The sequence below is a fragment of the Sus scrofa genome, chromosome 15 (genome assembly GCF_000003025.6).
Source record: "Sus scrofa isolate TJ Tabasco breed Duroc chromosome 15, Sscrofa11.1, whole genome shotgun sequence".
Classification (NCBI taxonomy): Eukaryota; Metazoa; Chordata; class Mammalia; order Artiodactyla; family Suidae; genus Sus; species Sus scrofa.
The window spans coordinates 84,402,606-84,425,907 of NC_010457.5; the positions used below are offsets into that span (position 1 = coordinate 84,402,606).

Sequence of the window (23,302 nt, forward strand, 5' to 3'; positions counted from 1 at the left end):
AAAAAAAGGAGGGGGTGACCTTAGAGTTGTGAAGGATAAATAAAAGTTTTGAGAAACACAGATTTTTAAAGATCACTTTTTCCTTATAGAAACTTCCTTTGAAACATTTTTATGTCATTTGCTTAAAAATGTCCTAAATTTCATCTGTCCTACTAAAAACTGCATACTTACGATCTGATATACAAAGATACCTTTTATATTGAGCTGAGCCGTGCAGGAGTCCTTGCCCACTTCATTGACAGCATAGCAGGTATACTGTCCAGTGTCGCCTTTGTCTACTTTCAGGATTGTCAGGTGGGCACTGTTTTCCAGATAACTAATCTGGTAGTTTCCACCACTTCGGATCTCTCTGTTGTCTTTGGCCCAGGCGACCTTTATCGGTTGTGTCCCAGTAACGTGGCACTCAAAGTCCGCACTCTCTCCCACCACAGCATCCACAGGGGCAAGAGGGATGTCAAAGAAAGGCGGGTTCCTCCCCTCTAAGAGGTGAGCACAGAGACAGGGTTTCAGGCTCCATACCTGGACCATCCCAGTTCACACAAATCATCATCCTCTAACTTCAAATTTGTAATTTTTTTTTTCTTTTTTAGGGCTGTACCTGTGGTATATGGAAATTCCTAGGCTAGGGGTCAGTTGGAGCTGCAGCTGCTGGCCTACACCACAGCCACGGTAACTCTGGATCCAGGCTGCATCTGTGACCTATGCTACAGCTTATGGCAGCACTGGATCCCTACCTAACCCACTGAGCATGGCCAGGGATTGAACCTGCATCCTCATGGATACTATTCAGGTTCTTAATCCACTAAGCCACAACAGGAACTCCTGATTATAAAATTTTTGATTACAGAACTACCAGTTTAAGTATCCACACACCTGTGAGAATGAGTCTGGCGCTGGAAGAAGCGGAACCTATAGGATTTGTAGCTGTGCAGGAATACTGGCCTGCAAAACTCCGATCTGTTTGAAAAATATTGAGAGTGGCTACGTTATCTAAAAATGATGTCTGGATGTTGGGGCCATCTTTCAAGGGCCTGCCATCTTTAAACCAAGACACCGATATAGGTTCTGATCCACTGACGGCACATTCAAAAACAACTGGCAGCCCGACTGTTTCTTGAACATCTCTCAGTTGTCGTGAAAATGATGGTGGAAGTTTTTGCTCTGTAGGGACAGAATTAAAGAAATGAATACTTCTGGACATTTTGAATGTACTGAATATTCTTCTCACAATTATTGTTATAGTGATAATGAGATTTCTATAAAAATATCAGGAGGTATTGAGATCTCTTCAGTTAACATGGACATGAAGAAGAGCATGTAAGTTTTTGGAGTAAAAGTTTCACTCTGAGGCCACCCTCATGCATGGTAGGTGTAAAAATACATAAGCCAATAGGAGTTCCTACTGACTGGCTTAAGTACATCTCTGGCATGTAGCGTATTTTCTTACTTTTTACATTGCTTCCTAGCAATTTGAATGAGACACTCATGGGGTGAAATTTTGAAAATATGATTACTCCTTTTTCTTAAAGATTTAATTATAGAGACGAATGATGACATGATCCTTCCCACTGAAGATTTAATCATTTTCTCTCCCTCTGGAAAGGCGATGGCAAAAGATAAATGGCTAATTTGTAGATGGAATTACTTAAGCATAAAATTGTGCATTTGGACAGATTTTCCCTAAAAAGAAGACCCTCACCAGATATTTTCAATCTTGTTCAATGGAAACATACACTCATTCATTTAAAAAATACTGCAGTCACCTTGAACGGTCAGGAAAGTTGATGAAGAAACTTCTCCCACACTGTTTTCAGCTCTGCAGATATATTCTCCACTGTCGTTACTATCGACCTGGTTGAAAACCAGTGTTGCAACGTTGTTCCTAAAATGCATCTTGTAGGTGGCAGTGGGTCTCAGTTTTGTATCTCCTTTATACCAGGACACCCCAATTTCAGGGGTCCCAGCAAGTTGCACTGCAAAGAGGCAGAATCTCCAACAGTCACCTTCACAGGCTCCAACTGCTTGACAAAATATGGTGGTTCTGCAACCAAGAAAGACAATCAGTCATGAAGGAGACAGGCCAATATGACTATTTGTATATAAAGAGAGGAATGGGCAATTATCACAAACCTAGGATCAGTATTTGTGCTGAACAGGAATCTTTCCCAGAAGCATTTTCAATGTAGCAGTTGTATTGTCCTGCATCCTCGACTGTGCTGCTTGGAATTTCCAGGATTGCAGATCTTTCCGTTGTGGTTATGTTACACCTCTGAGAAGGACTTATATTTATGCCATTTTTCTTCCATGTCACTGAAATGGGAGGCGTTCCAGTATATGTGCCCTCTAGGATCAGGGATTTTCCTTTCTCTATGCTGTAATCATTGAGCTTCTTCACAAATTTGGCTGGGGCTGTCGTAGACAAATTGAAAATATGAAATCAAGCACATATACACACAGATACAAGTACACTGATTACTTCATTTATATTAATGGTCAAAATGCAGAAGAGCAGTCAAACAAACCTTTTACGTAGAGATGAGTTGTACAAGAAACTTTGCCAGCTTCATTACTAACGATGCAGGTGTACTCTCCACTTTGTGATGTATCTACATCAAACAACTCCAGTTCAGCAACAGAATCCTCCAAAGACACATTACATCTGTCCCCTGGTACTAGTTCACTGCTACCCTTGAACCAGCTGACACTGAAAGGAGGTGTTCCTTTGACAATGCTTGTGAAAGTTACATTGGTTCCAGTTAAAACATCCATGGGATCAGGTTTCTGAACGAAAGATGGTGGTTCTAAACAAAAAAACACATACCGGGAAAAGTTGAGTATTTTTGGATTGTGACGATACAAATGTTTAATAAACAGTGATATGCAATTCCATTTCATTGTCTTTTGAACAGACCTCTCACAGTCAAAGAGGCGCTGCACTCATCAGAACCAGCCACATTAGTGGCGATACACGTGTAGTCGCCAGCGTCTGATTCTTCCAGCATGTTCACGGTTAGAGCGCAAGTGTTATCCGTCAGTGTGGTCTGATATTTCCTTCCACTGCTGATCTCGTTCCCTTCGTGGAACCAGGAGACAGAGATTGGAGGTGATCCGTAGACCTTACACTCCATTACCACCGAGGAACCAGAAAGACCATTGGTCTCTTTCAATTTTCTTGTGAATGAAGGAGGAACAGTTCGGTCTGGATGTGATAAAAATCAAGCAAACAAGGGACATGAGTTATAAGGTGATTGGAAAAGAGAATTATTGTCTTTTTGATGGAATATCCTTAGATCCATTTAGCTCTTTTGTGAGGGCATCAAAGAATTCCCCGTAGCTTCACACAACAGAAAGCTTTGAAAATCAGTGGGCAAGATGTGCAGGTTGACCTGTTAGGGATGCTTGTCTCTCTTTCCTGTGAACCACTATGTGGAGAATTATTCCAGCATAACTGATAGGAGAAGAGAACAATATCCTTATTCCTTATCCAGGGATAAAGTCTTACTCCTACCTCCCTGAGCAGTGGAAATTCCTCCAAAAGAAAGGGATAGAACATTTGGGCTTGGTTTTCTTCTGACTATAGGCATGATACCTCTGATTTTCCTGATTCAGAGGGTGTTAGACTCTTATCACACTGCAGAATGTCACACATCCGTAAGCCAGGCACTATATTATAATAATATAGAAGCAAAAAGTCCAACCAACTGACCTGAAACTTGAACTGAGGCTGTGCAGCTATCCTTGCCCACAGGGTTTTGCACCTCAAAACTGTACACCCCACTGTCACTGGGTGCCACATTAATAATCTTAAGGCCAGATACTTTGTTGAAGAAGCTTATTTTGTATTTGCTGTCACTTGTCAGCTCTTTTCCATCCTTAAACCACTTAGTGGTGAGTTCGGGTGTGCCAGTGACTGTGCACTCCAAGGTACAGGTGTCTCCCGTGGTAACTCTGATGGATTCTGGCTTTTCCACAATTGCCGCAGGCTCTGGAACGAGATGTCAATTGAATTCAAACGTTAAAATCACATTGACAAACTAAAGAAGATGACACAGGTACTAGTAAGTGTGTGCCTTATATTTATAATGACATTCTTTTATTTTTATTTTTTATTTTATTTTATTTTTTTGGCTGCACCTGGGGCATGTGGAAGTTCCTGGGCCAGGGATCCACCCATGTCACAGTAGTGACCAGAGCCACAGAAGTAACAACACCACATCCTTAACCCACTGAGCCACCAGGGAACTTCCCTTGTGATGACATTCTATCTGCACTAACCGAGGATGGACACGGTGGCAAAGCACTCTTGCATTCCAGCATCGTTTCTGATCTGACAGGTGTATTTCCCGGCATTGGCCATTTCTGCTCTTGAAAACTGTAGGGTTGCAATGTTTTCTGAATAAGAGATCCATATGTTGTCACTTTCTCTGACGATCTCCCCCTTATCTTTGAACCACACCACAGAAATTGGCTCAGCGCCTTCAACAGTAGCCTGTAGCTGAACTTCTTCACCAATGATGGTGGAAATGTCGCTGGGCTTCTTCACAAATATCGGTGGTGCTGATGAAAAAGAGGCAAAATCAGGGACTTAAAATGTGTGGGGCTAATAGTCCTTCCCTCAAAGCCATGAACGCTACGAATCAAACTAGTGATCATGCATTATTTCCTTCTCTTTTCTTTCTTTCTTTCTTTTTTTCCGCACTGGCTTGGTGTGGGATTTCAGTTTCCAGACTAGAGATCAAATGCAGGCTGTAGCAGTGCAAGTGCCAAATCCTAACCTCTATACTATCACCAGAGAACTCCCTGTTTCCATTTCTTAAAGAAGAGGCATTTTGGTGAATGGGAGCAGGGATGCATTAGAGTTTGTATTAAACAGAAAGAGTTGAATATCTTGGCCTCTCTAGCTTTGGAAATGCAACCAAAACCTATTTAGAAAATTGTCTAAAAGGGTATTTAGTAGGATTTAGAAATGGACGCACACTAAACATAGGATTTAGGAAGGAGAAAGGGGGAAAGTAGAAGAGATAGCTAGTGGTAAGGGACAGGACAACAGCTGAGGGGCCAATAGAAATTAGAAGGAAAACAGTAAGCAGAAGGGAATGAAGTCACACCAACCTTTCAGAGTGATAGAACCAACACAGGTGTCACTCCCCACGTCATTGGTGGCTTTACACTGATACTCCCCAATGTCCGCAGCATCGACGTTCAGGATGTGAATACTCGTCAAGAAGTTCTCAGACATTACCTTGTACTTCTTGCCACTCCTAAGTTCTCTCTTATCTTTATGCCAAGAAACTTGAAATGGGGGAGTGCCCTGAAGCTCACATTCAAGGTGAACATCAGCTCCTTTCAGTGTCTCAACTGGATGAGGCTTTTTGCGGAAAACAGGTGGCTCTAAAATTGGAAGGTGATGCAGTTAGGAAGAAATGGCAATGAGGATGCAATGTTCAAGTATCTAGTTACAAGGAAGAACCCATGTTCCATTCCAACATAGAGAATGTCACATTCAATTTTCTATTGTGTCCTTCAAAATTTTCAGGACCAGGACCTTAATGGAGGGTCAACCAGGGAATTGAGAGGACAACCAGGGAGGACACCAATGTGAAAGGCACAAAAGTTGAGTAAGAGCTGACCTTTAACTTTGAGGGAGGTGCTGCTGCTGGCACTGCCTGCTGCGTTGCGAGCTTCGCATGTGTAGTCTCCGCTGTCTTCCACGCTGAGGTTGTGCATTTCCAACACCGCCACTGAGTCGAGGAATGACATTCTGAATTTACTGCTCTCTTGAATTTCAGTCTCATCTTTGTACCATAAAACTTTGATTTCTGGAGACCCTCCTATTTTACATTCATATCTTGTGTATTCATCTTGTTTCACAATTCTTGAAGGTTCTAGCTTCTTAATGAACCTGGGTGGTTCTGTGGAACGAAGACAGAAAGCACAAGGGAAGAGATGGAAAAGACATGTATAATTCAAGAAGAAGTGAAAAATCAAGCAGAGGGGTCTTAATGCTGGAAAATAAATACATTTGTTGCAGTTCAAGGAAGGATAGTTAAGTGAAGCCTATAAAGAAAATTCCTAAAATAAAATACATTTATTTTTGTTAGCACCCACATCAAATATTATTGCAAATGGATGGAGGAAGGGACATTAATTCCTACTGTGCAATCCTCCTACCAACAAAGGAATCACTTCTTTAGTGCAAGATCAGAGGCAGAGTGTATATCTGCTGGTGAAGGCACTGTAAAATTTACAGGGATTAAAAAAAGCTTGATTACTTTCTTGTAAGTGAACCAGTGCAGGACTGTCTATTTCATATGGCTGCATAGATATCAGCTATGTATCATAAAGAAGAGTAGCAAAATTGGGTGAGATATCTTAATATTTTAAAATGCTACTTTCTCTTATAGGTCTTAAATAGATGTCTTCAACCTCCATAATTTCCTTTTGAAGTGGGGTGTGCAACACTTTCTGCATTAACTGAAGCAAAGAAAAATCAAGTTTAGGGAGGTAAAAATAATCAGTGATATGTCATGGAGCAAATGGGCTGCTAAATCTAATTCTATTTTAATTTCAAGGTATTTATAAACTATCACCACAAACCCCTTAAAAATGCTCTAATGAATTAGACCAGCTGCTCACTGAGTTAAGTATTTAATCTCTGACCACAGCAGCCATGAACACGCTACAGAGAGACACGGCTGCTTTCTACAATGTCAGATATTGATGTACTCCCCGCCCTCCTGGCTTTCACTGTTATTTAAGTGGAGAAGGTGGAGGAAAAGAAATCCACACAATCTGACTCTCTTTGACGGGCTTGATAGTTTGGGGCTTTGCTATCCCCTAGAAGAACAAAATCCATTCATTCACAAACTACTGTGGAAAATACGTTATTTGAGATAACTACCTGTTATTGTTCTAAGATAAGTTCTTTCAAATTTGGATTTTCTTATAACTCTGAAAAGTTTTTGTTCCCTCTCTAGTCTCTATTTTTAGCTTTTGAAAACATGTTTTACCAGTTTTATAATTTTTAAGTAAAAATTTGTTAAAACATGACCTCATTTGGAAGACTCTGGATCCACTGGTTCACTTCTAATTACTAGACCATAGTCCTAAACATATCTTTCAAGCACACACTTCCCCCTATAGTTAAAGACACCGAAATGAGACTTTGCTAGCTCACTCCAACAAGTACCTTGTACACCCAGATGAGCAGAACAAGAGTCTTTTCCAGCGGCATTGCTTGCGTAGCAGGTGTATTGCCCAGCATCACCTTTGCCTACTTTGAGAACTGTCAGAGTGGCAGTGTTTTCAACCAAAGTCATCTTGTAGTTGCCTCCAGGGCGAATCTCTCGGTTATCTTTGGCCCAAGTGATTTTGATTGGTGCAGTTCCAGTTATGTGACATTTAAAAGAACCACTTTCTCCAAGAGCAAGATCTACTGATACAGGCTTTAGATCAAAGAAAGGAGGCACTTCATGCTCTGCAAAGAATGAAGACCAACAATGGTGACTTCTGTTTTCATACTCAGACTTGGAGCAGAAACTATGTGGTGCCAGCCCTTTGGTGGCCCAGAGCAGTGAAACTGCTTTATAATGAAGAGGGTCATGTTATGAGTTACTCACCTGAGAGGATGAGCTTGGCACTAGATGAAGCAGTCCCAAGAGGGTTAGAAGCTGAGCAATTGTACTGACCAACGTGGCTCTGGTCAGTTTGCAAAATCTGAAGAGTTGCTACATTATGAACAAAAGATGTCTGCAAATTAGCATCATCTTTCAAAAGTACCCCATCCTTGTACCAAGACACCTGAAGAGGTTCTGAGCCATTGATGCGACATTCAAATGCAACTGGGAAGCCAAGAGTCTCGTGAACATCCTTCAGTTTTCTTGCAAAGGAAGGTGGAAGCTTGCGCTCTATAAAGAAGTTACAGATAATCCTTATTTACAAGAGATAACATACTGCTACACATTTCAATTCATTAAAACCGTGATGTATTTAAGAAAATGGATCTGTCAACACACAGCAAGACTTGTTAGGAAAACCATCATCACCTTTAATGACAAGTACAGCTGAGGAAGCCACTGCCCCCACGCTGTTTTCGGCCTTGCATGTATATTCTCCCACGTCGCTGTGATCCACTTTGTTGATTACTAAGGAGGCAACATTATTTTTGAATTGCATTTTATATGCAGGAGCTGATCGTAGCTTTGTGTGTTCTTTATACCAAGAAATTCTAATTTCTGGGGTTCCATCCACTTTACACTGTAAAGTTACAGGTTCTCCAATGGCTGCTTCCACATGTTCCAGAGGCTCGATAAAATAAGGTGGTTCTAAGGTACAAAGGATGGTAATCAGTCAGTCATGCTAATGAAAAGAGGATGTTTAAAAGAAAGAGAAGAGAACAGTAAGAAGAGGTAATTGTCAACACACCTAAGACAGACACCAGAGCCTCACAAATATCTTGACCAGCCTCGTTTTCAATCAGGCAACTGTATTGTGCATAATCCTCTACTGTGCTGTCAAGAATTTCCAGGATGCTTGATCTTTCTGTCATGGTGATACTGCAATTCTCAGACTGTGTAAGAGGGAACTCATTCTTCATCCAGTTCACCGAGATGGGAGGTGTGCCAGTAAATGTGGCCTCGAGAACGATGGGGCTTCCTGTCTCGACACTGAAATCGGCCAATCTTTTCACAAAAGTGGCTGGTTCTATTAGGAGAAAACATGAGGGCAGAATTGACATCTTCAAAGGAAGAATGAGAATGAAAACTTAAGAGATACCTGATTTGGATAAAAGAGCAAACCTTTCACAAAAAGATGAGTGGTACAAGAAGCACTGCCAGCATCATTGGTCACCAGGCAGGAATAGTCCCCACTTTGCAATGGCTCCACTTCAAACAATTCCAGTTCTGTGACAAAATCTTCCAGAGAGATGCTGCACGACTCCCCTGATACCAGTTCCCTGCTGCCTTTAAACCATTTGACCTTGAATGGTGGGGTGCCTCTAATGACACTGGTAAATGTGAGGCTCATTCCGGGTAAAACTTCCACAGAATCAGGAGTTTGTTCAAAAGATGGTGGTTCTAGACACCCCAGGGGAGGGGGAGATCAAGAGAAAAAAGAAATCCGAGTGAGCAGTGCTTTTGCTACTTGAATAAAAAGGGAACTAAGGCCACACACAAAGACAAAATAAAGAAATCCCCCAAGAGCTGGAGCGAAGTTGCAAGGTAGAGGCAACAGAGATGGGACAGCCTGGTCCCTGTGCACTGACCTTGGACAGTCAGGATGGCTGAGCACTCGTCTGACCCAGCCACGTTGGCGGCCACACATGTGTATGTGCCTGTGTCAGAGGACTCCAAGAAGCTCAGGTTCAAAGTACAGACATTCTCTGAAAAGCTGGACTGGCATTTAGGCCCACTAACGACTTCATTTCCATCTTGAAACCAGCCAACGGAAATGGGGGCTGAGCCAGAGACTCGGCACTCTAAAACAACTGAGCCCCCCAGGATGGCGTTGGTGTCTTTCAGCTTGCGAATGAAGGAAGGAGGCACGACTCGATCTACGTGGAGAAGAGTAGTTTTCCATTGAAAGAGAAGCTTTATTTTTTTCCCCCGAAGAAAAATGCTATATCCACAAAAACCTGCTGCTACTCACCCGAAACATGGACAGATACGGTGCAGTTACTTTTACCAACACTGTTTTTCACTTCAAAGCTATACAACCCCTTGTCACTCATTTCTGCACAAGGAATTTTAAGTGAAGCCACTTTATTGACAAATGTGATGTGATGTTTGCTGTCTGCAGATAATTCTCTCCCATCTTTGAACCACTTGGCTGAAAGTTCTGGTGTTCCAGCCACGACACACTCTAATGCAAAAGGATTTCCGGTAGTGACAGTCATGGGTTCTGGTTTCTCTACGATTCTGGCTGGTTCTAAAAGAAGAAGTATATTGCATTAAACACAAAGTCACCTTTCAGACTGAGTGTCATCAGTATGTTACTGGGTAAGAGTAATATTTGCAGGCAATGGTCATGGGTTAACCTGATTTCTTTCCTCAGGCTATACTTTGCTACTAACCTAGCACAGTCAAGACTGCAGAACACTCCCTCATTCCAGCATCGTTTTTGATTTGGCACACATATTTTCCAGAATTAGATGCTTCTGGGCTCCCAAGTTGGAGGGTTGCAATGTTATCAATGAACGAAATCCTAGTGTTTTCACTCTCTCTGATGACATCCCCTTTGTCTTTTAGCCAGACGACAGAAATGGGCTGGAAGCCTTCCACTACAGCCTGTAACTCAACGGCGTCCCCAACAAGGGTTGAGGTATCACTGAGCTTTTTCACAAATCGTGGGGGTTCTAACAAAAGAAATTTGCGATTAGAGAAAAAAATGAGGATCACAGCCACATACAGTATTGGTTAAGCAAGAAAAGATGGAAGGAAGAGGCATATATTTTTGTGCCCATGTATACACACCTTTGAACTTGACAGTGCAAACACAGGTGTCACTTCCCACCTCATTGGCAGCTTTGCAGTGATATTCTCCTATGTCGGAGGCTTCCAGATTAAGGATATGAAGACTTGTATCAAAATTTTTAGAAGTGATTTTAAATTTCTTGCTGCTTCGAACTTGCTTGCGGTCTTTGACCCATACCACTTCAAATGGGGGGGTGCCCGAAATTTCACATTGGAAGATAACATCAGACCCTTTAAGGGCTCCTACTGGAGAAGGCTTCTGGGTGAAAACAGGAGGTGCTACCAGAAAAAAAGAAGATAAATGATGAGAACATTTGTTTACTAACAAGGAAAAAACCATTTAAGAGTCTAGAATCATTGAGTGCCTGGTGTGACCATATGAGAGTATACTAACATAAAAAATGACAATTCATAAAAAAAAATTGGTTAAGAATTGCAAGCAAGCCATCTTAACCAAGCTTTTTATTTTGGAGCTCAGAACATTGCTGAGAAAAAATCCAAATAAGAGGAGAAAGAAGAAAGAAAGAAGCTGAGTGTGTCCAACCTTTAACAGTCAGGGCTGTGCTGCAGCTGGCATCCCCAACACCGTTATGGGCCTCACAGATGTAGTCCCCACTGTCCTCCGTGCTGGCTTCATTGATGGTGAGCAATGCCACTGAATTCACGAAGGACATGTTATATTTCCAACTTTCATGAAGTTCACTGTCATTTCGGAACCACACCACTTTGATTTCTGGGGAACCACTTATTTTACATTCCAGTTGGATAGATTCTCCCTGCTTTGCAACTTTTGAAGCTTCCAACTTCTTAACAAACTTTGGAGGTTCTAGTAAGTCAAAGGGAAAAAAGGCTTATGTTTGTAGTTGAAGATCCCATAAATACATAAACAGGTTCTTTACTAAGAACATAGGTACCAAGGCGAAAAGACAAAAAAAAAAAAAAAAAAAAAAAAGAAAAAAGAAAAAAGAATATAGGTACTTGCTGAGAATTTTATGCTAAAATAATTATCTTTTCTATTACATAAAAATTCAATATTTTTAAAAGAGAATTTATTGATAAATTAATGTTTGTAGTTTGGACAAACTAAAACATATAAATTAATGTATTATAGACATATTTGATTGAAATAAGAAGTCAGAATGCCATATAACAGAAAGAATGAAAAAAGAGAATGGATAGTTGAAACAACATTTAACAAATTTCAATTAAACAGCACTCTGATATGATTACACTTAGAGATACACTACCTTACAGAAAATATAAAGGGAAAACAGAACCTCAGTTAATATTGTCGCCAACATTAATATAAAAATTCTAACACAATCCAGTTCTGGTATCCCAAACATTTAAAAACTAAAGAAACTTTTCAAAGACAATTACACAATGTGGAAAAGAACAAATATGGGTAAATGCCGTGTAATGATACCTTTTACACTGAGTTGAGCTGAGCACATGTCTTTGCCAACATCGTTTGTTGCTTGGCAAGTATACTGCCCGGAGTCTCCTTTGCCTACTTTAAGAATTCTCAAATGTGGAGTGTTTCCCACACATGTAATTGTGTAGTTTCCTCCAGGACGGATTTCCTTATTATCTTTCGACCAAGTGATTCGCATTGGTTGAGCACCAGTAACATGACACTCAAAGTCAGCACTTTCCCCAGCAATAACATCTATAGATACAGGCTTGATGTCAAAGAAGGGAGATTTCTTAGGTTCTGGAAGATGAGAAGAAAAGGCAGTGTTTTTTTTTTTTTTTCTTTTCTTATTGGCCATTTCCACTTTGACAATGAATAAGGAGTCATGGTTTGCAAAGACAAAGATTAACATGGGAACAAACCTCTTGCTGTCAGTCTAGCACTAGAAGATGCGGTTCCAAGTGGATTAGAAGCTGAGCAAGAGTACTGGCCAGAGTGACTCAAGTCTGTCTGCAAAATTTTTAAAGTTGCCACATTATCTACAAATGATGTCTGTAGATTTTCATCATCTCGTAAAAGCACCCCATCTCTATACCAGCACACTTGGATGGGTGCAGAGCCATTTAATCGACAAGTGAGTGTAACTGGTAACCCAACAGTTTGTTCGACGTCTTTCAATTGTCTGGCAAAGGAAGGTGGGAGTTGGCGCTCTGTAGGAAGACAAGTAATACTTGAGGCATTAGCAGAAGAAATAAAAATTTTCCCATAAAGTTAAAAGAGTTAAGATAAAGAAAAAAGAAATTTCTTAATTTCTGAAACTATATCATCACCTTGAATTCTGAAGATTGTCTTAGAAGAAGCAGTTCCTATACTGTTTTCTGCTTTACATGTATATTCTCCACTGTCATTGATATTCACTTTATTAAAAACAAGTGTGGCCACATTATTTGTAAAATAGGTCCTGTATTCAGGAGTTGGCCGTAACTTTGTGTCTCCTTTATACCAAGACACTGTAATTTCTGGTGTCCCAGCCACTTGGCATTGTAAAGAAACTGAATCACCAACTGATGCCTCCAGAGGCTCCAGTTCCGTAACAAAGTATGGTGGTTCTAAAGAGGAAAGGTTCACAATCAGCAACTGAAGTGAGTAAAAAAAAAACTCCACACAAACCCTGCCTCATATTAGACCAATGCTGATCATTTAAGAGAGAGTAAGAAACACACCTAATGTAGATACCAGAGCTTCGCAAATATCTCTTCCTGCCTCATTTTCAATCTCGCAGGAATACTGCCCTGCATCTCTTTTTGTGCTATTCAGAATTTCCAGGATGCAAGTCTTCTCTGTTGTGACTATGTTGCATTTCTCAGATGGTGTGATGTTCAAACCATCCTTTTTCCAGGTAACTGAAATGGGGAGTGTTCCAGTGTAGGTGCCCTCCAGAATGATGGACTTTCCTGGTTCTACAGCGTGATCACTTAATTTCTTCACAAATGCAGCCGGTTCTGGGGAGTGACAAACCACAGCAGTTAAATACAATAAAAACACATCGATGTCACTTAGAAAATGGGGAGAGCAAATGCATTGGAGCAAACCTTTTACAAAGAGACGGGTAGTGCAGAATGTTTGGCCAGCATTATTAGAAACCACACAGGTATATTCTCCACTCTCAGATATGTTGACATTGAATAATTCCAGTTCTGCCACTGTATCCTCAAAATAGATGTTGCACATGTCTCCTTTCACCAGTTCTCTGGAACCTCTGAACCAGCCAACCTTGAATGGAGGGGTTCCTCTAATAACACTTGTGAAGGTGATGTTTTTGCCTGGTAGGACTTCCAAAGGTTCAGGTTCCTTCACAAAAGAGGGTGGTTCTACATAGACATGAGGACAAGGAAAAGATCCTATAAGCTTTGAATTTAGTTGTAATTTTGAATCCATAAGAAGAGCACTTTTGAATGTGTCTCAACCTGGATGTGCACCCAAAGAGGATCTCATAAGAAAGGGCGTGAGCACCTAACACTGACCTTGTACTGCCAACACCGCACGGCATTCTTCAGAGCCAGCAACATTAGCAGCCACGCATGTGTAATTGCCCATATCCGATGAGTCCAGAGAATTCAGCTGCAATGTGCAGACATTATCTGAAAATGCAGTTTGGTACTTTGCTCCACTGACAATCTTGGTTTTCTCATGAAACCAGGCAACAGAGATGGGCGATGATCCAGCTACTTTGCACTCCAAGATGCAAGATGTACCTAGCACCCCAACAGTATCTTTCAGTCTTCGTGTGAAAGAGGGAGGTACCATTCGGTCTGCATGAGGAAAGGCAAGAGACTCATGATTTGAAAGAACAGAAGAGACTTGAAAGAAGAAAGCTTGGGAATGGAATTTGCTTACGCAGTGGAAGGATTGTATCGGAACTAACCTGAAACATCAACCACAGCCGTGCAGCTGCTTTTTCCAACATTATTTTGAACCTGGAAAGTGTATGTCCCTGCATCTTGCCTTTCAACAGAGAGAATCTTTAAGGAAGAGATTTTGTTGTAGAAGCTAAATTTGTGTTTTTGGCTGCTGGTCAAGAGTTTTCCATCCTTGTACCATTCAACTGAGAGTTCAGGAGTGCCAGCCACCTTGCACTCCAGGGTGCACGTTTCTCCTACAGTCACTGTCATTGGTCCTGCCTTCTCAACAATGACCGCAGGCTCTGAAATGAGATGTGATACCCATCTGTCAACACCTATTACCTTCATCTTGTCTCTACCATCAAATTCCCTAACATTGTTTCTTCCAACAATATGGATATCTGAGGGCTCTCTCTCTCAGCCTTTCTCTCTAGACCTTAAAAGGTGAGTCCATAGTTACATGCTGTCATGAAATTATAGAAGTTTCATTAGTTGACTTCAAAACAATTCAGAAAACATACATTAGACAATATATGTTGATTTGCACTTGACCCTCTTTAGAACAAAACTCCCATGTTATTATGAACCATTCAGTATTTTGGCTCTACTTTAGGTGCTGAAGACAGGTTTTTCTTGAAAGTTTTTATCCAAACAAGTGCAAAATTGAAAATTCATATGCCTAAAGATGAAAGTGTAGGTCATTGCTATCAAACTGATCTTTGGAGTTGCTGTCAGTTTAATAACTAGTACTTTGGGAATAAAATTTCCTTGTAGCATATGCTGGGTTCCCATTTTTTTCATGTCTAAATAAAACTTAGCCGTGGTTACATCTGCTAATTCATCAAGAAAATAATAAAAGAGATGGCTGATTTTTTGTTAGGATCACAGACATGGGAAGAATGTTTGAAAGGCCAGTGAAGTCCTTTCCCATGAACTTTTGAAAAAGATGAAGATCAACATAGTTCTAGAAATTCAGAAAAGGAGATTCTACCAGTATATCTTAGTAAGTCATCTCAGCATGTGGCACCTCTTTCTATCAGGGGACTACTGTACCAAATATTGTACCAACCTAAAACCGTCAACGTGGCCATGTTCTCCCTCATTCCACCATCATTCTTGATTTGGCAGATATACTTCCCAGCATTAGCTGGTTCTGCTTTTGCAAACTGCAGAGTTGCAACATTCTCCACAAATGTAATTCTGATGTTTTCACTTTCTCTAATCACTTCTTCCTTCTCTTTGAGCCACTGGACAGAAATAGGCTGGGCGCCTTCTATGGATGCTTGTAACTCAGCGGGCTCACCCGCCACAACTGTGAGGCTGTTCAGTTTGGAGACAAATCTTGGTGGTTCTGAACAGGGAAAGATGGATGGAGACTGTTGGTAAGATTGTCCAGATATGGAAGAGAGAAAAAAACGAGCAGGTGGCATGTTCCTGCCATTTCTTCCATGAGCAGGTAATAATGCTTACCTTTTAATTTTACAGTACAAATGCAAGTATCGCTTCCCACTTCATTCTGCGCTTTACAGTGGTATTCACCAATGTCTGAAGTGTCGACATTGAGAATGTGAATACTCGCATGGAAATTTTTGGATGCAATCTTGTACTTCTTGCTACTTCGGAGTTGCCGTTTATCTTTGTACCAGACCACCTCAAAGGGTGGTGTGCCCGAAAGCTCACATTCAAGACTAACTTCAGCATTTTTAAGGGTTTCTACCACAGGAGGGAAGCTGCTAAAAACAGGTGGTTCTGTAAAAAACAAGAATTTCTCATGAATTGAACTATTTAATTTCATGGAATGTTTTTCTTTCTTTCTTTTTAATTGGAAGAAAGAGTCAAGATACTATAGTGGGTCCAGCACCATCACTTTAGTGTTGAGGAATCACAGCTTCAGAGAAGCCATCAGACTACAAAATCACTCAGCTTCAGTGACAGAAAACCCAGACTAGACCCTAACGGACCTTACTGAGCAGTTCAGTATTCTGCCTACTCCACCTTACTAATTTCTCTTGGACTGTAAAGATTGATACAAAAAAATGTAAAAAAAAAAAACCACCCTGCCTAAATAACCCCTTAAACCCAGGTATATGTATCAATATGATTTGCATGGAGTACTGACTTCAGGGATAAAATTTTTTGGTATATGCTTTACAGTTGGGACACATGAAAGTTACCATAACATCTGTAATCTAAGTGTTCTATGTCAATAAATGGTTATTGCAATAATTACCTCACAACATGGCAAACTTGGATTTTGTGGCAAAAATTCAGGAAAATACTAGTACTATTTGGACCAAGGTATAGTGACATAATTTTAAGAAACAGGAACTGATTTTTGAGAGAGGGAAAAAAATATAGAATCATCCTATTGTAAATGTCAGGTTAAAACCTGTATTGTTTGAATCATGTAGAGAAGTAGTAAATATTGCTTGTTTTAATGATAAAGATTATACTGAGGATGATGTTTTATATATATATAAAATATATATATAAATATATATAAAAATATAATATATATAAAATATAATTATATATATTTAATATATATAATAAATATATTATATTAATTATATATATTAATATATATAATAAATATAATATATATAAAATATATATATATACATTTGAATAAAGGAAAAAAGTTAATTGGGAGGGTTTTTTTGACTATTTTTGAAACATCAAATTTGAACTGTTTGGCTACTATGCTTAGGTGATTAGAATTTTGACATGAATAGCAACAAAAAAATACGTCAGAATGATGGACTACAGGTAAGTGATCTTAAGAAAAGAAAACATCTAAAAAGAGAAATGATACTAGTTTGGGAAAATATGCTATGATCTCAGATGGAAGCTAAAAATGACAGTGAAAGAATGAAGAGCTATGATAGACAGGGGAGAAGAAGGTGGGTTTAAGGTAATGAGGAACAGAATAAAGAGGTTTCTACCTTTTACTATAACCTTGGTACTGCAGCTTGTGCTACCAGCAGGATTCTGAGCCTCACAGATGAAATCCCCACTGTCCTCAGTACCGAGACTGTTCATCTGTAAGACAGCCACTGAGTCAATGAAAGCCATTCTGTACTTATCACTGGGTAGGAGTTCGTGTTCATTTCTGTACCACACCACTCTGATTTCTGGGGATCCGGTTATCTTGCATTCAAGCCGTGCTGAGTCACCTGCTTTCACTATTTTGGATGCTTCTAATTTCTTTACAAACTTTGGTGGTTCTAGAGAGTGAAGAAAAGAGAGGATGATGAGGGAGCAGAACAGAGATAAACAACAAAAGTTCAATGAAGTAATACACAGGAAAGAGAAAAACACAAACAAATAGAGTTACTGTTCATAATAGAGTGTGTTAGAAAAAAGGGTACTTTCTTCTGGGTAGCTGCATTTTAAGAAATGACAGAAAGGACCAGAGACCACGGAGAGACTAACATAAAACAATCAAACTTGCACACCTGTCACAAGCAACATTGTAGTGCAAGAGTCGCTACCAACATCGTTGGTAACTTGGCAAGTATACTGTCCAGTCTTGGAAGCATCCACTGAGTAGAGATTTAAGAAGCTAGTTGACCCTTCCAAACCAATGAAACATTTAGGTCCAGAGGCAAGTTCCACATCATCCTTAAACCACTTTACTTTAAATGGTGGTGTTCCTTTTAGTACAGCTTTAAATTCCACTGTAGAATCAGGTATGGCTTGTTGCCACTCAGGTTTCACTAGGAAGCTTGGTGGTTCTAAAGATTTTAAGAGAAATAGATATAAATAAATTCCTTGCAGTTGGATCATTTTGACAGTTTTATGAACATATAAGAAAACATTACTGAAAAGAGGTAATGACTGAGAGTATTTATTAAACGCAATAAATATCTACCCAAAGACACAGAATTATGGAGACTTTGAGCTCTAAAGGACACCTGGAAAGAGCGATATGTTATAATATAAGCAGTCACAGAGAAGAATCAGGAAGAGGTAAAGAAACTCTAACCTTTCACAGTTAAGATGCCACTGCATGCATCGTCCCCTGCTACATTTGAGACTCTGCACGTGTAATTCGCGGTATCTTCTAATTCCAGATTGTTAACATCCAGTGACACAGTGTTCTCGTGACAGACAAGTCTGTATTTTGCACTTGTAGTGATTTCCTTGCCATCCTTAAACCACTGAGCACTAATAGGAAGTGAGCCAGAAACCTTACACTCCATGTGAATGGAAGAGCCGAGAACTTTATCCATTTTGGTTAATTTTTTGGTGAATGATGGAGGAATATTTTGATCTGTCCAATGCAAACAGTGAAACACATCCATTAATATGTTGCCATTTGTTTACCAACAATATAACATACATAAGAAAAGCTAAATGGGGCCAAGATACAAACCTAGCACTCTCAGGTAGGCATCACAGCTACTGCTTCCAAAGTCATTTTCCACCTTGAAAGTATACTCCCCACTGTCTTGCTTCATCACTGACTGAATCCTAAAACTGGCCACATTATTTTCAAAACTCATCGAAAAATATCTACTGGGCACAATTTGTTTCCCATCTTTAAGCCACTTCACTCTGAGTTCTGGTGTTCCGGCCACAACACACTCCAAGGTCACTGGGTCTTTCTCAGTGACATCCACAGATTTAGCTTTCTCTATGATCTGAGCAGGTTCTGTAGTAAAGAACGAAAACGTGGATGAGTTGTGCTGATGATTCCACGGAAATAAGGAATGGCTTATGAAACTGTCTCCACAGAATAACTTTGAAAGGGACTAGCTTACACACCTTGTACTAACAGGAAAGCATAACACCTCTCAACTCCTGACTGGTTCTTGGCTTGACACGTGTACCTCCCGCTGTGTCCATTATCCACAGATCTGATCTGAAGTGTGGCCACGTTGTCCACAAAAGAAATGTGAACATTATCGTCTTCCTCCAGAATCTGATCATCCTTTAGCCAGGTGATAGCAATGGGAGGAGAGCCAGCCACGGTGCTCTGAAAGGTGGCAGAGCTTTTCAGAACAGTAGTGACATTTTCTATCTTCTTAACAAATGATGGTGGCTCTGTGATTAAATGAGACAGTGTGAAAAGAAGCGGCATATTTGAACTCCTACCCCTGATCCTAAGATGAAAAACATGACAGAACTTGTACTGGGTGACCTGCTTCTTGTGCGTCTAACTGACCTTTCAGAGAGACCCGAGCACTGCAAGAACAGCTGCCGCCTTCATTAGACACGATGCACTGGTAATCACCAGTGTCTGAAGGATCACACCTGTTTATGTTGAGATTAAACACTGACACCTTGTCAGTCAGGGTATATTTTTTGCTGCTTCGAATTTCCCTGTTATTCTTCAGCCAGGTGACTTCAAATGGAGGTGTTCCCATAACTTCACACTCCAGCTCCACATCACTATCTTTGACCACTTCCACGGGCTTTAGCTCCCTGATAAAGGTGGGAGGTTCTAAAGATTCAAAAGGGAGACAGAGAACTGCTTACTCAAGGGAAGACCCCAGACCTTGCCAGAAGAACAGCCAGAAGGGGAATGAGATCCAGTAACGAACCTTTCACTTTTAACTCAATGCTGCAGCTTGCTGAGCCAGCGTCGTTGCGAGCCTCACAGACGTAAGTCCCGCTATTTTCTACCCTGGCACCAGAAATTTGGAAAGTGGCTAAACCGTCAATGAAGGAGATGCCATGTCTCTCAATGGCTGTTATTTCATTCCCATCCAGATACCAAGAAACTCTGATTTCAGGAGTGCCTGTTATTTGGCATTCAAATGTTGTGGATTGTCCGTTCCTCAGCACTAGCACGGGGCTGGGCTTCTTAATGAATTGAGGAGGTTCTAAAGATGGGGGAAAACATATGATGTTGGACATTTTATAAACCAAAGGTCAACGAGCAAAATGGCTTTCTCAAGCCTCTTCTTTCCACCCTGCCACCCCGTCCCCAAAGAATATCCAGCAAGCAAGACACTGAAGAGATGTAGAGACCAGACCTTTTACAAAGAGAGTGGCTTTACTGGTTGCTATGCCAACATCATTGCTGAGTTGGCAAATGTAGGTCCCCGAGTCGGCAGCTTTGGCTGAAAACAGCTCTAGAATGGTGGAGGTGTCATCCTTCCAAACTGAGCGAGCTGCTCCCGAGTGCAACTCTCTGTTATCTTTAAACCACTTTATTGTCATGGGTGCAGTTCCACCCACGAGTGCCTTTAGCTGAACCCTTGTATTGGGATTGACATCTTGTGACTGTGGCTTTTCCAAAAAGTAAGGGGGTTCTGGTGTGAAAGGAAAAGAAGCAGAAGGAGAAAGGAGGGTTTATTTTAGAACTGATCAGAAAAGGTAAGAATTAAGAAATAAGAGAGCAATAAGTTCTTGAGAGGTGGAGATAAGAATTGCCAACCTTTGACTGTCAGATGGCCACTGCACTGGTTGTGTCCTGCTTTATTAGTGGCAGAACAAGTGTAGGTCCCACTGTCTGTGCCTTCCAGGTGACTGATTTCCAAGAAGGCAGTGTTGTCATGGAAAGAGAATTTGTATTTGTCACTAGCTGTTATTTCTTGGTCATCTTTGAACCACTGGATACTTATGGGATGTGATCCAGCCACTATACATTCTAAGTCAATAAAAGACCCCTTAATGCTGTCCATTTTCTTCAGCTTTTTGGTGAATGAGGGTGGTATGATAAGATCTATGCAATGAAAGAGCAAAAAACAGAACATTAATTCAACCTACCAATTTATATTTTCTATAAAGCTCTAAGATGTGAAGGAGCATAGAAATGCCCAGTTCCTTTCCACAGAAAAACTGTACCAACCTAATACATTAATGTTAGCCTTGCAGCTGCTCCGCCCAACATCATTTTGGACTTCAAAAGTGTATTCGCCACTATCTCTTTTTTCTGTTGAAATAATCTTCAGTATAGAGACTGTGTCAGTGACACTGATTTTATATTTTTGGCTCAGGCTCAGTTCCTGGCCATCTTTAAACCATCTGGCTGTAATTTCCTTAGTCCCTGAAAATTTAACCTGCAGAGTGGCTGGGTCTCCTTGAGTGACATCTATAGACACAGCCTCCTCGATGATTGTTGCAGGTTCTGCAGAAAACAAAGATAGGTATGGGTTGTGAATTGCTCAGCTCAAAGACTTGCATTAGCATTTTTCCCCTAAAACCCACAGCAAACTCTCTGAACCAACCTTTTACTGAGAGTAATGCAGAACATCTTTGAATTCCTGCATCATTTTTGGCCTGACAGACATATTTCCCATCGTGCTTGACTTCAATGCCACTGAGGTACAGACTGGCCACATTGTTCTCAAAGGTCATTCTTATGTTATCATCTTCGGTGATTTCATCATTGTCTTTTAGCCAAGTCACCGTGATTGGCAAGGAGCCCTTCAGAGTGGCCTGGAAGGCAGCGGTGCCTCCTCTAAGGGAACTGGTGCTCTCAATCTTCTTTACAAAGGCTGGGGGTTCTAGCAGAAGAATGAATTCTCAATCAAGACCAGCTCTCTAGCAAAACTGGCTCTAAAAAATGAGCACTAACTCTGCAGGAAAATCAGTCCATTATCAGAACCAACACTAACCTCTTAAAGTCACCCTGGCACTGCAGGTGCTGCTGCCCACCTCATTGGTCACCCGACACTGGTATTCACCCGCATCTGCAGCCACAAACTTGAGGATCTGCAGGCTAACCAGCTGATCCTGAATGAAGGTCTTATACTTCCTACCACTTCGCAGTGTTGTGTTGTCTTTGAACCAAGTGATCTCAAAGGGAGGTGTGCCTGCCACCTCGGCTAGCAACATGACATCATACTCCTTCAACACTTCGATGGGCTTAAATTCCTTGGTAAAGTAAGGTGACTCTATGGTAGAAAAGCAATTATTTTGAGTTAATGGGGGAGGAGTCTGTGCTCTGGGCCACAACTTTGGTAACACAATGGGCAAAGTGAACACAAACCTTTGACTATTAAAATGCTACCACAGTGGTCACTGCCAGCCTCATTCTGAGCCTCACACATATATTCACCACTGTCTTCAACGGCAACATCTGTCAGTCTTAGAACTGCAGTGGACTCCACAAAAGACATTTTGTGTTTGCTGCTCTCCTTAATCTCTCTATCATTTGCAAACCAGGTTATTTTAATTGGAGGAGTGCCCGCCACTTTGCAGGCTAGCTGGGTGGCATCTCCCTTCTTTAACAGCTGTGATGGCTCTAACTTTTCAACAAATGTGGCAGGTTCTGTGGAAGAAAGGAAGTCATTAAGAACTGTGAGAAGGAGGAAAGAACTTAGAACAATGGTAGCACAAAGAGGTCAGGAAAATGATGCAAACCTTTTACAAATAAGTCTGCACTGCATTCCATGGCTCCAGCCACGTTGCTGACTTTACAGGTGTAAGTGCCTGAATCTGAGGTTTTTACTGAATAGAGTTCCAGGGAACTTTCTAGAGCTTCTCTGGTGATGTAGCAGCTTCCACCGGAAACTAGCTCTTTGTTACCCTTAAACCATCTGATTGTGAGAGGGGTGGACCCCTGGAATGTGCTCTTCAGGCAGACAGCAGAGCCAGGAAGAATATCCTTTGATGCAGGTTTAATTACAAAACTGGGTGGTTCTAAGAAGGGGCGTAAGAAAGAATTTCAAAGAGTTAGGAGGCACGATCAAAGGGAAGAAGTCTTAATTTAAACATGGTCTATGTAAGAATGAAAGGCATAGTCCCCGGCCAACCTTGCACAATCAGGGCTCCACTGCAGTCTTTGCTTCCTACAGAATTCGTGGCTCGACAGGTGAAATTCCCTGCATCATTCATGTCTACCCTGCTTATTTCCAAAGAGGCTGTGCCTTCCACAAAGGCTATCCTGTATCTGTCAGAGGAAGTTACTTCTTTGCCGTCCTTAAACCAGGACACCCTCATGGGGAGGGAGCCAGCGATTTTGCAGTCCAGCCTGCAAGTTCCACTAACAATGCTATCCACGTTGCGGAGGGGTTTGGTAAAAAATGGAGCAATGTCTCGATCTGTTCATGGCACAA

General features: G+C 41.0%; 1 protein-coding gene across 1 annotated transcript in view; it reads right to left on the bottom strand.

Annotated features, from left to right (window-relative positions):
* The window catches only part of TTN (titin), a 274,368-nt gene that overhangs the window by 175,653 nt on the left and 75,413 nt on the right, over positions 1–23,302 (bottom strand). The window contains 45 exon segments of the mRNA XM_021075901.1: positions 192–479; positions 874–1,161; positions 1,764–1,970; positions 1,973–2,041; positions 2,131–2,409; positions 2,523–2,801; positions 2,912–3,199; positions 3,707–3,985; positions 4,276–4,557; positions 5,113–5,391; positions 5,631–5,912; positions 7,190–7,477; positions 7,620–7,907; positions 8,046–8,324; positions 8,425–8,703; positions 8,799–9,077; positions 9,266–9,553; positions 9,649–9,927; positions 10,073–10,354; positions 10,473–10,751; positions 11,017–11,298; positions 11,899–12,186; positions 12,309–12,596; positions 12,717–12,995; positions 13,110–13,388; positions 13,479–13,757; positions 13,911–14,198; positions 14,312–14,590; positions 15,358–15,639; positions 15,759–16,037; positions 17,234–17,515; positions 17,747–18,025; positions 18,277–18,564; positions 18,667–18,945; positions 19,059–19,337; positions 19,459–19,737; positions 19,838–20,119; positions 20,273–20,551; positions 20,677–20,964; positions 21,091–21,369; positions 21,470–21,748; positions 21,860–22,138; positions 22,234–22,515; positions 22,608–22,886; positions 23,000–23,287. Of these exon segments, the coding sequence (XP_020931560.1) occupies positions 192–479; positions 874–1,161; positions 1,764–1,970; positions 1,973–2,041; positions 2,131–2,409; positions 2,523–2,801; positions 2,912–3,199; positions 3,707–3,985; positions 4,276–4,557; positions 5,113–5,391; positions 5,631–5,912; positions 7,190–7,477; positions 7,620–7,907; positions 8,046–8,324; positions 8,425–8,703; positions 8,799–9,077; positions 9,266–9,553; positions 9,649–9,927; positions 10,073–10,354; positions 10,473–10,751; positions 11,017–11,298; positions 11,899–12,186; positions 12,309–12,596; positions 12,717–12,995; positions 13,110–13,388; positions 13,479–13,757; positions 13,911–14,198; positions 14,312–14,590; positions 15,358–15,639; positions 15,759–16,037; positions 17,234–17,515; positions 17,747–18,025; positions 18,277–18,564; positions 18,667–18,945; positions 19,059–19,337; positions 19,459–19,737; positions 19,838–20,119; positions 20,273–20,551; positions 20,677–20,964; positions 21,091–21,369; positions 21,470–21,748; positions 21,860–22,138; positions 22,234–22,515; positions 22,608–22,886; positions 23,000–23,287 (12,405 nt within the window).